Below are 12,010 nucleotides of genomic sequence, written 5' to 3'. Positions count from 1 at the left end.
GTGATCTGGCATTATCGTGCTTGTGTGCATGTGAGCATGTGTGTGTGTCTGACCATGCAGCAGACTGTACTGGCGCAGTGCAGGGTGCTGAAGTCCAGCTGGGACACCTCCTATATAAAGTGGAGAGGTGATATTGAGGTTTCCCCCTCTCTCATTCCTGTGTTGCTCCAATGCATGATTTAGAGCAGCTCTGGTTAGTGCTCCACGTTTCAGCATGGTTACACTGTTCCAGCCTCCATCACAGTAGGACAGACCCACCCAAACAGAAAGCTCCGCCCTCTGATCTCCCCAATGCAACACCCACGAGAGGATCCCACCCTGCAGCTCCGCCTATACACAGACAAACAAATACATACACATAAACATTCTAATACTGTTATTTATTTATACGTAGATGGCATACAAGTCGTTTTTGTGACATTTTGTCACAAAAATAAAACTCACCAAAATAAAATCTTCGCCATTAATATTGTATGCAAAAAGCAGCAGTGAATTCAGCTGATCGGTTTTGAACTCAAATGATATTTCGAAATCATCTCCACCGATGAACAACTTCGGTTCCAGTTTAAGGAACCCTGAAAAACATGACAATACAAACAATCTATGTATCATATGATGATACAGCAAATTTAACAAAGACTACATGCAAATAATATACCGTATAATGCAAAATTCTATATGTATTATTAACACTTGTATAAAAAATGGGCATTACCATGCCCAAGGAAGTAGGCTCCATGCTCAGAATAAGCAGGACAGCCCTCCCAGTCCCTATATGTCTCATGTTCCTCCAGGGCTGAGTCCCAGTCTAAAGGCTCCCAATCTGCCTCAGGACTGCTGTTCCTTTGTATGAGCACATCCCTCACACAACCTGCGAAACCCTTACGTGCCAGACTGGCTAGACCTACACACACACAAACTCACTAGTCAGCCATGTCAGAACAAAGCACACGCAAAGCCACATAATGCCATACTGATGTATTACCAGTGCCTTGTCGATAAATAGTGAAATTCTCTGGAAGGCCTCCAAAAAAGATCCCTGTGTTTTGGCCTATTATGGTACTGCCACTGGTTGCCGAAGCTGAACCTTTTGTGAAGGCAAGATGAAAACAAACAAAGAAAATTAATATATCTATGTTGTAATAATTTTAATTGAATACCATTATTTAAGATGCAACAATAATTGCAAAATTTGTTGAAAAAGCTCTTGAATCTGTAGCAGATCCTAATTTGGGTGTGTGCATGTTCTAGGGTATAGTGTATATTTACAATTATATACTGTAACAAGGTAAAGAACGTTTGACAAGGCCTTTTGCAAATCATCATGCTGGATAGTTGGAAAAACTGCAAAATTAAAGTATAGATGTTATAAATAATATTGTTAATCACTCCAAACTGATAGAGGGGGCAATCTCTGCAGTAAATGCCAAATATCCAATGTCTTCTGGTAGCCTAGAGCAGATAATGTCATAAACTTAATGAAGTCACAGGCACAGAGCAAATGAGACACACACACACACACACACACACACACACACAAGGGTGCTCAATGAGACGTCTAGAGAAGTGCTGCACTTCTTTGCTAGTCATAATTAAAATTCAAGTTCTGGAGAGGAGCAGCTTCTGTACTCTAATTATTCTAATCACATAATGAATAGCAAAGATTAACTCTGATAGCCTCTTTTCTTCCATGGGTAAGAATGTAAGGGGAGGGGCCATAAATATAGTTGATCTGTATATATGTGTGTGTGTGTGTGTGTGGGTGTGTCATTACCGTGGTACTGATCATCCACAATGATTGTTCCCAGTGCTTGCTTCCTGATAGCAATTAGTCTGTGCCACTGGTTGTCATTATACCTTCTCCCTCCGTCATCTTGTGGACTGATGGCCACCACCGAGTCCTAAAATCAAATACCGAGGGTTAATCACACATCGGTAATCCTGTACTTTCCAAGACCACCATGCAAGAAACCCTTCACATTGTGTAGCTTAATACACTACAAACGGACAGAAAAGGACATGGCTCAATATTTCTAAAACAATGTTCTGGAAATGTCAGAATTGCTCTGAGAAAGGAGATCAACCACTGCACTGTTTGAAAGCTGTGAGCTCCTGAACTTTGTGACACTATTGATCCAATGTCTTCACTTTCAGCCCTAGGTGCCAAGTTGAATCCTCCATCAAAGTTGACAAAAAGCTATCTTCTGAAAAATTTGGATAGACAGAGCTGTCACATCACAATGCCAGAATGTATACACAGCTTAGTGTCCTAGAATGACTCACCTCTATCTTTCCTAACTGAATGTAGGATTGTTTCATTAAAATTATATTACAGTATCCCTTGTGCCTCCTTTGAAAGCTGAGGGTCCCAGAACTTTATTGCACTGGCTGTAACATTTTCACTTTCAGCCCCTTGTTGCTGGGAGGAACCCGCTGCCAAATTCCATTTCGTGAGCTGCTTTTTTTCCCCCTCGTTCTCCTTCCCTGCAATAGGCTCTGAACCAAACTCTGCCTGGAGATTGGAAGCTCCACACATGCTGTAAATTAGAAGGTCTGGCACTGTCGATGTTAAGATGGGGGTTATTGTCCTGCTAAAATATGACATCACTCTGGCTTTCACATTTTAAACAGCCTGGTGGAGTGTTCTGCAGCAAGCAAAGCAAGACACAAAGTATCACATCTCCTCCTAGTGACAGAGATTTAATGACAGAATCAATATATGTATGGGTGCCAGCGCCTGTGATATGTTTACTGCAGAAGGGAGATGGCCTTAAGTATCAGCCAGAGGAGACACAACAAGCTGTCTTAATACCATGCTTGTTCTAAATTTAAGACTTCAAAGCAATTCCTGATTATTAGAGATCACCCTGCCAATGTACCAAGAAACTCATCTGAGAGTTTCATTTTACTAGCAAGTCACTACCATTGATTCTAATCCTGATGCTGTAATAGGATTTTTTTCTGGTGTCCTTTTCACCGGGGAAAGAAAAGTGTGTGTAAAGATGGTGGTTTATTTAAGTAAAGGAATAATACTTGACAGGGTAGGCTTTTATAGAAAAATAATGAACAATGCCATAGAGGACTGTTGTCTAGACTATGCCTTGTTTACAGTTGCTAATAAATTCTCTTTAGCACAATTCCACTTAGAACAGACTGTTGCTGTTAGAGGTCTTATTGCTACTGGTATTGGTACTGGAAAAATGGGTTCATCACCGTTTCAGACTCTCTAAATGCCTTCAGAGTTGTACCCTCCTGCATCAGTGATATACTCACACTACATACTGTACACACACAGCCGTTGAACAGAAAGAGCAAGACCTAAATATCCTAAAGTTTACCATGCATGGATTAAGGTTGACAGGCCCAATGGTAAAGGTTACAAATGAAATTTTTGTGCAAGCCACAAATTGCCAATAACAAACAATTTGTTTGGACACATAAATGTACTTGGTTCCAGAGCACCTTGGGCCAAAGTTAATTGTTGTGATTGGTTGGTCAGACTATACAGTATGCTTTGCACACTTCAATAAAGAGAGTGGTAGAGCTGTCAACTGAATATCACCAGTTTATGTAACCTTAGGGTGTGTTTTTTGACACAAGTAGTATGGGAAGTTCAGTGCGTCCTTCCAAGTATTGCTCATAATTCAACGTGAATCACATAAGAGAGTCAAAAAGTGAAAGAGTGAAATTATGGGCATGACAGTACACTGAGAAAGACTTTTGGGTGGCCCAAAACCCAGCTAAAGAAGTGTGATGGAGTGTTGAGTATTGTTGAGGGAGGGAAGAAACTCCTTAACCCAATGAACATGCTCTTCTTTACCAAAGACTGAAGGCATTTGTGATTAAATACTGCAGTTAGAATCTCACCCTGGCTGAAGTGGCAGATGACAATCGCCAGAAGCACTGGACAAGGTTAAGGATGTCTGATTAAGATGCATGGTCTGTGAGATCTGGGACAGATCATATGGTCTGAAATGGTGGTCCTCTCAATTTTAGAGAAGCAGTATTGTAGCATTACTGATCGTCTTTACCTACCCTCTCATGGACTCCTCCTGCCTTCTGCCTTCTGGTGTGACTAAAAAGTAGATGTCTTTACAGATTAAAATCTAGACCCAGATGCAGGGATAACATGGAAAGGGGTTTATTAAGACAACTAAGAAAGGCTACAAACACTAGAAACACGGAAACACAAAACATGGAAACAGAGACACAAACCGAAGACAAGTCACAAGAACACAGGATTAAATAAGGGACACAATGAACAGGTGTGCAGAGGCAGGAACGGATTAAGGATGGGGGGCAACACATGTGGTACACAAAATCAAAACAAAGACACATGGCACAGATAAACAAAAACTGCCAGAATGAGGGCATTCTGAAGTTCAGGCCATTCCTGACAACTGGTGTATACATGCCACCAACAGGTTAAACAGGTTCTCCCTGATGTACACCCCAGTGTAAACAAAATCACCCTAGACACAACTACTGCACACATACACTTTAATAAGTTGCTGTGTGACACTTTTTGCCATGACACACTTTATAATACCAATCATCACCACGATCATCAATGGATCTTTAACATTTGGTCAAGTACCAACTACCTTTAAGAGAGCAAGGGTCATTCAATACCAGAAGAAACATGCTCTTGTTTCATCAGACATCAGTAACTACAGACCGATTCTGTCGTCTTTTAAATATTCCTGAACGCATTGTGTTTAATCAACTGTCGGTCTATCTCTCACAGAACAACCTCCAAGATCCCAAAGCATTACATTCAAAGCATTACATTCCACGGAGACGGCCATTTTGGCAGTCTCTGAGAAACTACATTCTGCTAGATCAGCCAAGCTGTCATCTGTCCTCATCGTCCTTTCAGCAGCATTTGATATGGTCGACCACAAGACTCACATGTCCATCCTCAGGAGTCTTGGAATTGGCAGATCACTGCTATGCTGATGACTCTCTACACTTATTCTCTTTACGGCATGTGTGTTGGACATATCGTCGTGGATTCAGATCATAAGTTGAAACTCATTCCCAGATGATTCATCCCCAGATCTGATCAGATCTGATCTCCCCTTCAGTCACAGCTCGCAACCTTAGGGTTCCTATGGATAATCAATATGGATAATTTCCTCACATGTTGCTAACGTGACACGCTCATGTCGGTTTCTGCTTTACAACGTCAGAAGGATTCTGCCAGGACTACTGCAACTCACTGCTGTCAGGTATACCTACAGTATTAACGCAATTCGTCCTTTGCAAATGATCCAAAATGCAGCTGCACAACTTGTTTTCTACCCACCTAAATTTTCACATACCACCCCACTGCTGAGCTCTTTCTACTGGCTTCCAGTAGCTGCACACATCAGATTCAAAACACTGATGCTTGATTGGTCCCACCATCTCTCAGGGTAAGAGGTAGGTATACAGCAAGAGTCTTTTCTGTTCTGGCACAGAGGTAGTAGAAAGAACTTTTCCTAGATGTCTGAACAGCTGTGTCACTGTGTCACAATCTCCAAACAACGGGTGAAGACCTAATTCTTCCTGAAACACTTGAACTACAGTAGCACTTTTTCCCTTGTTTGTTATGTGTATGTTTAAAAAAAAATACTGAACAGTTTTAGGTTGATGGTATCCTACGTCTGTAACCTAGTGAACCAGTGTTAATGTATTCATCGATAGAGACGTAAAAGCACATTTGTATGTTGCTCTGGATAAGGGCGTCTGCCAAATGCCATAAATGTAAATGATAGGATAGAGCATTTCATCCAGTACTGTTTTAGGTATTTATCTCCTGTGTATATACTGTACACTTTGTACTTGCAGTCTTTCACTATGTAATCTTGCATAGTTATGAGTATTTATGATTATAAGTTGTTACTGTGCTCTGGTCTTTACATAAAGCAGTGGGAGCAGTCTTTGATTTCTAGGTATTATGTGGAAACCCTGAAAGGCAAGTATCAGATGTACAGTAGTCTTGTCTCGACTCCTGCTTGTGGTTTGCGTAGACAGGGTATTGAGGTCCAGCCAAGAATATAGATGTATATAGGGCTAGAAATATAGGGCTAGAAATTTACAGGACTGTAATTTGCAGATGATGATGTGCTCTTGGCTTTATATGAAGTGAACCTCCTGACACTAACATAAACCTCTGACATGGTCAAGGCCTTGGTTCTTTCCTGGAAAGGAGCAGGATGCTTCATGTGATGCTAAACACCTTGTTTAAGGAGTGATGGAAAAAGATTGACAAACAGATCAGGCAGCAGTGCTACAGTTGCTATGTGCTGGTGTAACAGAAAATCTCAAACAAATCTTTCTGGGAAGTTGTCAGTTTATGCTCTTTTTTTTTAGTCTCACGTTGTGGCTAGTGTCCTAAAAAATAAGATCACAAGTGCAAGTGGCTGAATTAAAGTTCCTTTTCAGGGTTCTTGGCTACTCTTCATGACAGGGAACACAGTCTAACAACATAGGAGACCTGGGTTACCTTACAAGAGTACCCCATGGTTGGCTACTGCTAGAGTTGTATCACTGCTGTCCCACTGGATGGAGACCAGCTGGCTTGGGAACATGTGAGGTTCCACAAAGATCAATAGAAATTAATCAACACTTTTTGACCAGTCAGAATTCAGAATTAAACTGCACTGTGATACAAAGAGAAGCCTTGTTTGTGGTACAAACTGTCTAATCCCCTATAAGGATTGTCACAAGTTATAGAAACAAAGATCTCTTAGCTTTACAATTGTTCAGAAGTGTACAGTGTGAAGAAAATTTACCATCGGTGTAAAAAAATAAAATGTACCATTTTGATTTATTTTATAGAGGAAAATGTAGAATGGCATTGAATGTTGTGATTTTTATCCCACTTCCTTTTTTCTTTTATAATAAAGCCATTGTATATCCTTGCACAATGATCTGATCTCCCCTTCAGCCACAGCTCGCAACCTTGGGGTAACCATGGACAATCAACTGTCCTTTTCCTCTCATGTTGCTAATGTGACTCGCTCATGTCGGTTTCTGCTCTACAACATTAGAAGGATTCGGCCATTTCTGTCCACACAGGCTGCTCAGGTACTTGTTCAGTCTCTTGTCATTTCTAGACTGGATTACTGCAACACACTGCTGGCAGGTCTACCTATGAACGCAATCCGTCCTCTGTAAATGATCCAAAATGCAGCTGCCCGGCTTGTTTTCAACCTGCCAAAGTTCTCACATACCACCCCGCTGCTGCGATCCCTCCACAGGCTTCCGGTAGCTGCACGCATCAGATTCAAAACACTGATGCTGGCCTACAAAGCCAAACATGGACCAGCTCCCTCTTACCTCAAAGCCCTCATCACTCCTCGCACTGCACCCCGCACCCTCCGATCTACCAGCACTACTCGACTGGTTCCACCGTCTCTCAGGGTAAGAGGCAAGTATACTACAAGACTCTTCTCTGTACTGGCACCAAGGTGGTGGAATGAACTTCCCCTAGAGGTCCGGACAGCTGAGTCACTGGATATTTTCAAGCGGCGGTTGAAGACCTACTTATTCAGGAAACACATCAACTAGCACTTCTTTCCTTATCTTTTGTATTTAAAAAAAAAAAAAACACCTTTGAAACTTTTTCATTAACTTTGAACAAATGTTTTAAACTCATGGTATCTTAAGTATGTAACTTAGTGATCCAGCATTAATGTATTCAATGTTAGAGATTTAATCACTTATGTACGTCGCTCTGGATAAGGGCGTCTGCCAAATGCTGTAAATGTAAATGTAAATGTAAATGTATATGGCTGTAAACACAAACAATCAATAATCTATAATATAAATATAACCTAAAATGATACATTAGTTTTAATAACCATTTAGTAATTTTTAAACATTTCAATTTCAAAATAAATGGCAAAACAGACATCCTACATCTCAGCATTTTGTGACAACTAATTTCGCCTTACAATGAATAAAAAAGGGATTTTAGAAAATGACAAGACTTTGAGTAGTAGTACTGCACTGTAAGGGTAAATCAGCAGTAAAACAAGTATTTTGAACAATATTATTCCAAAAACTAACTCAGAAAGGTTGCACCATTGTTAAAGTATTGAGGATACTTCAACTATTCTCCACCTTTCTTCCCACTTTTCTGATACAGCATCCACATTATCTATAGCCTAGCACAATATCTGCTATCTAACTGACAATACCAGACTGAGATGATGGCACCTAAAACCTGCTCAGCAAGCAAGTGCAGAATGCTCAGATGCCATCAAAATAGCAACGCTCATCTCCCTGCTGACTGAGAAGGAGCTGAATTAAGAAATTCAGGTCATATTTAATCATGACTGTAAATGTAAATGTCATGCTGAAAAAACACACTCTTATCATTTCTTCATATTTCTATTCTGGTCGGTTTATATGCACCTCCCAGATGCTGAGTCTCCAAAGGCTCTGGCACACCAACCATGGCCACCTCGGACATGCATCTATCTATATCTATCTATAAGCATCTAGAATGTCCCAACCAAAATTAGTTGCAGCAGAAAGGTTTTCAATTTGTATTATTACTATATCCTTTTTTGGTCTAGACAGCACCTGTAAGTGTATTTTGTTTACAGGTTGTATAATTTTGTCTTTTTATATGTATAAAGGACAGAGAACTTTAATTTGTAGTAGCACAATTTCTTTAAAAAAAAAAAAAAAACAAAAAAAACAACCTTTATAGCTGTTATAGTAAATAATAACAAAAGAATTCTATAAATTTTGGGATACATTTCATAAGAAGTTTATACATATGTAACATGAGGAATTTATATATTTTTCTAAAGTTTCTTTGTGACCATGTCTATTGTTAAAATGCTGTTCAAGTAAAATCTGAACTGAATTTAATTGTCTACTTGTCTTTCAATTTGAATAAAAATATTATGTATTGTTTTTTATTTCAAAAACTGCTGATACATAAATAAGAAAAAGAGCAATGGTCAGGAATGTAAAGTCGAAAAATACACAAATAATCACTTTTTACAACCATGATAAAAAGAAAAGCTCAGGATGTAGCAACAACTCAAAATTAGGAAAACATCACCTGATTTTTTTCCTATCCCACATTTGCACGAATGTGCAGGTGTGTGTGTGTGTGTGTGTGTGTGTGTGTGTGTGGTCCATGCCTTCTCCAAAAATGTAAGAAGCTGATTAAGGAAAACTGGCATTGTTTGCAACAGCTTTTAGCACGAACTAAATATTCTTTCATGAGACAGCATTTCATAAACTGCTCATTAATTTCATCATTACAAAGAGTGTGTGGGGAAGCAAACCAGTCTCCTGTGTCACGCCCAATTAGCATCCCATGGTGCTAATCCCATTAGAATTGTTGAATTCGTTAATGGGGGAAATAATGGGCATGCTATCAGGGGACATTAATTGGGCATGACACCACTTTTAGTTATAATTATCAAACTACCCCCAACAAACTGTGTTAGTAAATGCAAAACTAGGGAGATTTTGATGGTGATGGTGTTAATAGTAGTCAGAAAAGATCTGCAGTAGCCTCAGTGAAACTAGTGTAGATCATCTTTCATGCTGGTTTTTAACATCAGTGTGGCAAGTGATGGTGAGGTGGCATTGCATTGTGACAGAATTAGCATGTTACCATCAGTGTCATACTTTTGACTGTGAGTAACAAGTTAATTGGTCTTTAAGTCAGTGTTATTTTATTAAAATAAAATAACACTGACTTAAAGACCAATTAACTTGTTAATCACAGTATATATATATAATAATAATAATAATAATAATAATAATAATAATAATTATTATTATTATTATTATTATTATTATTATTATTATTATTATTATTATTCATTCATTCATTCATTTTCTACCGCTTATCTGAACTACCCCGAACTATCTCAGGCGTCATCGGGCATCAAGGCAGGATACACCCTGGACGGAGTGCCAACCCATCGCAGGGCACACACACACTCTCATTCACTCACGCAATCACACACTACGGACAATTTTTCCAGAGATGCCAATCAACCTACCATGCATGTCTTTGGACCGGGGGAGGAAGCCGGAGTACCCGGAGGAAACCCCCGAGGCACGGGGAGAACATGCAAACTCCACACACACAAGGTGGAGGCGTGAATCGGACCCCGACCCTGGAGGTGTGAGGCAAACGTGCTAACCACTAAGCCACCGTGCCCCATTATTATTATTATTATTATTATTATTATTATTATTAATTTTATTAAAATAACACTGACTTAAAGACCAGCAGACTTAAAGAGTCCTCTGTTAGGGACCATCTATATATTGATGATCCTCATGGCTTACAAAGCACTCATAGAGAACACAGCAGTTAACTGTTAACAAATATTATTGATACAAAATTAGATTTTAATCTATTTAAAAATCACACAAATATCTGTGTAGTATTTATTTGTACGTGTATCATTTCTTCCATTACCACCATAATGCCAAAAATGGGAACTGTATCGTACCTGAGGGTCGAAGAGGAAGTAGGGTCGGCCATTGCGCATTTGCAGAGCCACAAATTCTTCTTGGTCTCCAGGGGAAAGAGCACACAGGATCAGACCTTCTTCCATCCGTGTGCGGAAACTCAGCTGAACGCCTGCACGATATAAAGACGACAAAGAGAAAATAACACATCACATGAGTGGAAATCTAGACATGATGCTCCCCTCATTCTCTCCTTAGCAATCAAACATTTAATAATGGTGTTAGATGAACAGCATCTTGAACAATGTTAATCTCCCTGGGATTCAACACTGTGTTGTGTGCGCATGGAGGGAAACTGGGGATAGCTGAGGAACTGCTTATGCAAAACTTGTAGTTTCAGCATCTTGTGTGATCAGCTATTTTTTTTTTTTTTTTTTTTGACATGCTCTTCACATCCATCAACACGACGGACCTATTCCTGTAGGAAAGGCACAAGGTCAGTCTCAGAGGTGTGTGCCCTGACAGGGCTGTTTACAAGAGCGGTGGTCAACGGTCTCCTGGAGCCAAGCGATAAAGGATGAGATTCACCTTAGAGGGTCTCAAGACAAGAGTCCATACATAGGAAGATGTGTGTCAGCAATTCATACATCATTTGGAGTTGTTTATTGACCGTACATTTTTAGAGAAAAACATGAAAAAAATATATATAAATTAACAGAATTGAATAGAGCTGAAACACAGATTCCTGGATTAAATGTTATAATGAAGGTAAACTTTGAACATGTAAAGGGTTTTTTCAGGTCACAACACATACTGAATATTGAAACATTATTAATTATAGTTATTGTTCATTTCACTTGTATCTCCAATATAACACATCTCAATAAAGCCAGAATTACAAAAAAAATGGCATTTGAACAAAATTTGTTAGAGCTCTGTATTTGATGAGCATCAATAACCAGTAAATATTCACAGAAACCCATTCTCCGGGCCCCAGAATATCAACTATAAGTAGAACAAACAAGGCCATTTGGATTTAATCTGCTTAATACATAACCTGAATAACTTCAGTCATGTTAGCATTATTGCAGCATTAATCAAGTTGTTGCGTATTAATGAGTTTTTAGCAAATGCTAATTACTGTCATAGATTCTGCAGCACCCCATTAAATATACAAATTACAGAATTAAAGAGCCAGAGCTTTTCATGATTAATCTTTAAATGAGGGGAAAAAACTAATGATGTCTGTGCAAAGTTTCCCCTCTGCTTTCACACAATGAGGCCACTTGGCAATAAATCAAATTATTTAAGGAAAATCATTTGTAAAAATTGTAATATTTAGGGGTTAACATTGCTTGTAGTCTGAAAGGAAAAAAATTCGATCCTGACCCCTTCGTAGACCTTCAGGGGAAATTTTTATTATAATAATTTTTTGAAAGTGTGCGCCGCCTCTTAACATTCAGATTCTACGAAGATAAAGAGAGAAATGTGACAGTTCAAAGGCAGCCGCAGCAGTTAATACACTTTATTACAAGTAAAATGAAAGAAAAATGAAATATATGAAGAG

At 39.2% G+C, this 12,010-nt stretch overlaps 1 protein-coding gene across 1 annotated transcript in view; it reads right to left on the bottom strand.

Moving 5' to 3' along the window:
- The window catches only part of ush2a (Usher syndrome 2A (autosomal recessive, mild)), a 213,705-nt gene that overhangs the window by 121,224 nt on the left and 80,471 nt on the right, over positions 1 to 12,010 (bottom strand). The window contains exons 22-27 of the mRNA XM_060880326.1: positions 10,485 to 10,615; positions 1,775 to 1,901; positions 986 to 1,087; positions 716 to 904; positions 445 to 575; positions 54 to 330 (exon numbers count right to left, since the gene is read on the bottom strand). Coding sequence (XP_060736309.1) covers positions 54 to 330; positions 445 to 575; positions 716 to 904; positions 986 to 1,087; positions 1,775 to 1,901; positions 10,485 to 10,615 — 957 coding nt within the window. The remainder of the gene's footprint in view (positions 1 to 53; positions 331 to 444; positions 576 to 715; positions 905 to 985; positions 1,088 to 1,774; positions 1,902 to 10,484; positions 10,616 to 12,010) is intronic.

This window comes from Tachysurus vachellii, chromosome 10 (assembly GCF_030014155.1).
Source record: "Tachysurus vachellii isolate PV-2020 chromosome 10, HZAU_Pvac_v1, whole genome shotgun sequence".
Lineage (NCBI taxonomy): Eukaryota > Metazoa > Chordata > Actinopteri > Siluriformes > Bagridae > Tachysurus > Tachysurus vachellii.
This window is presented reverse-complemented; position numbering and strand designations above follow the sequence as displayed.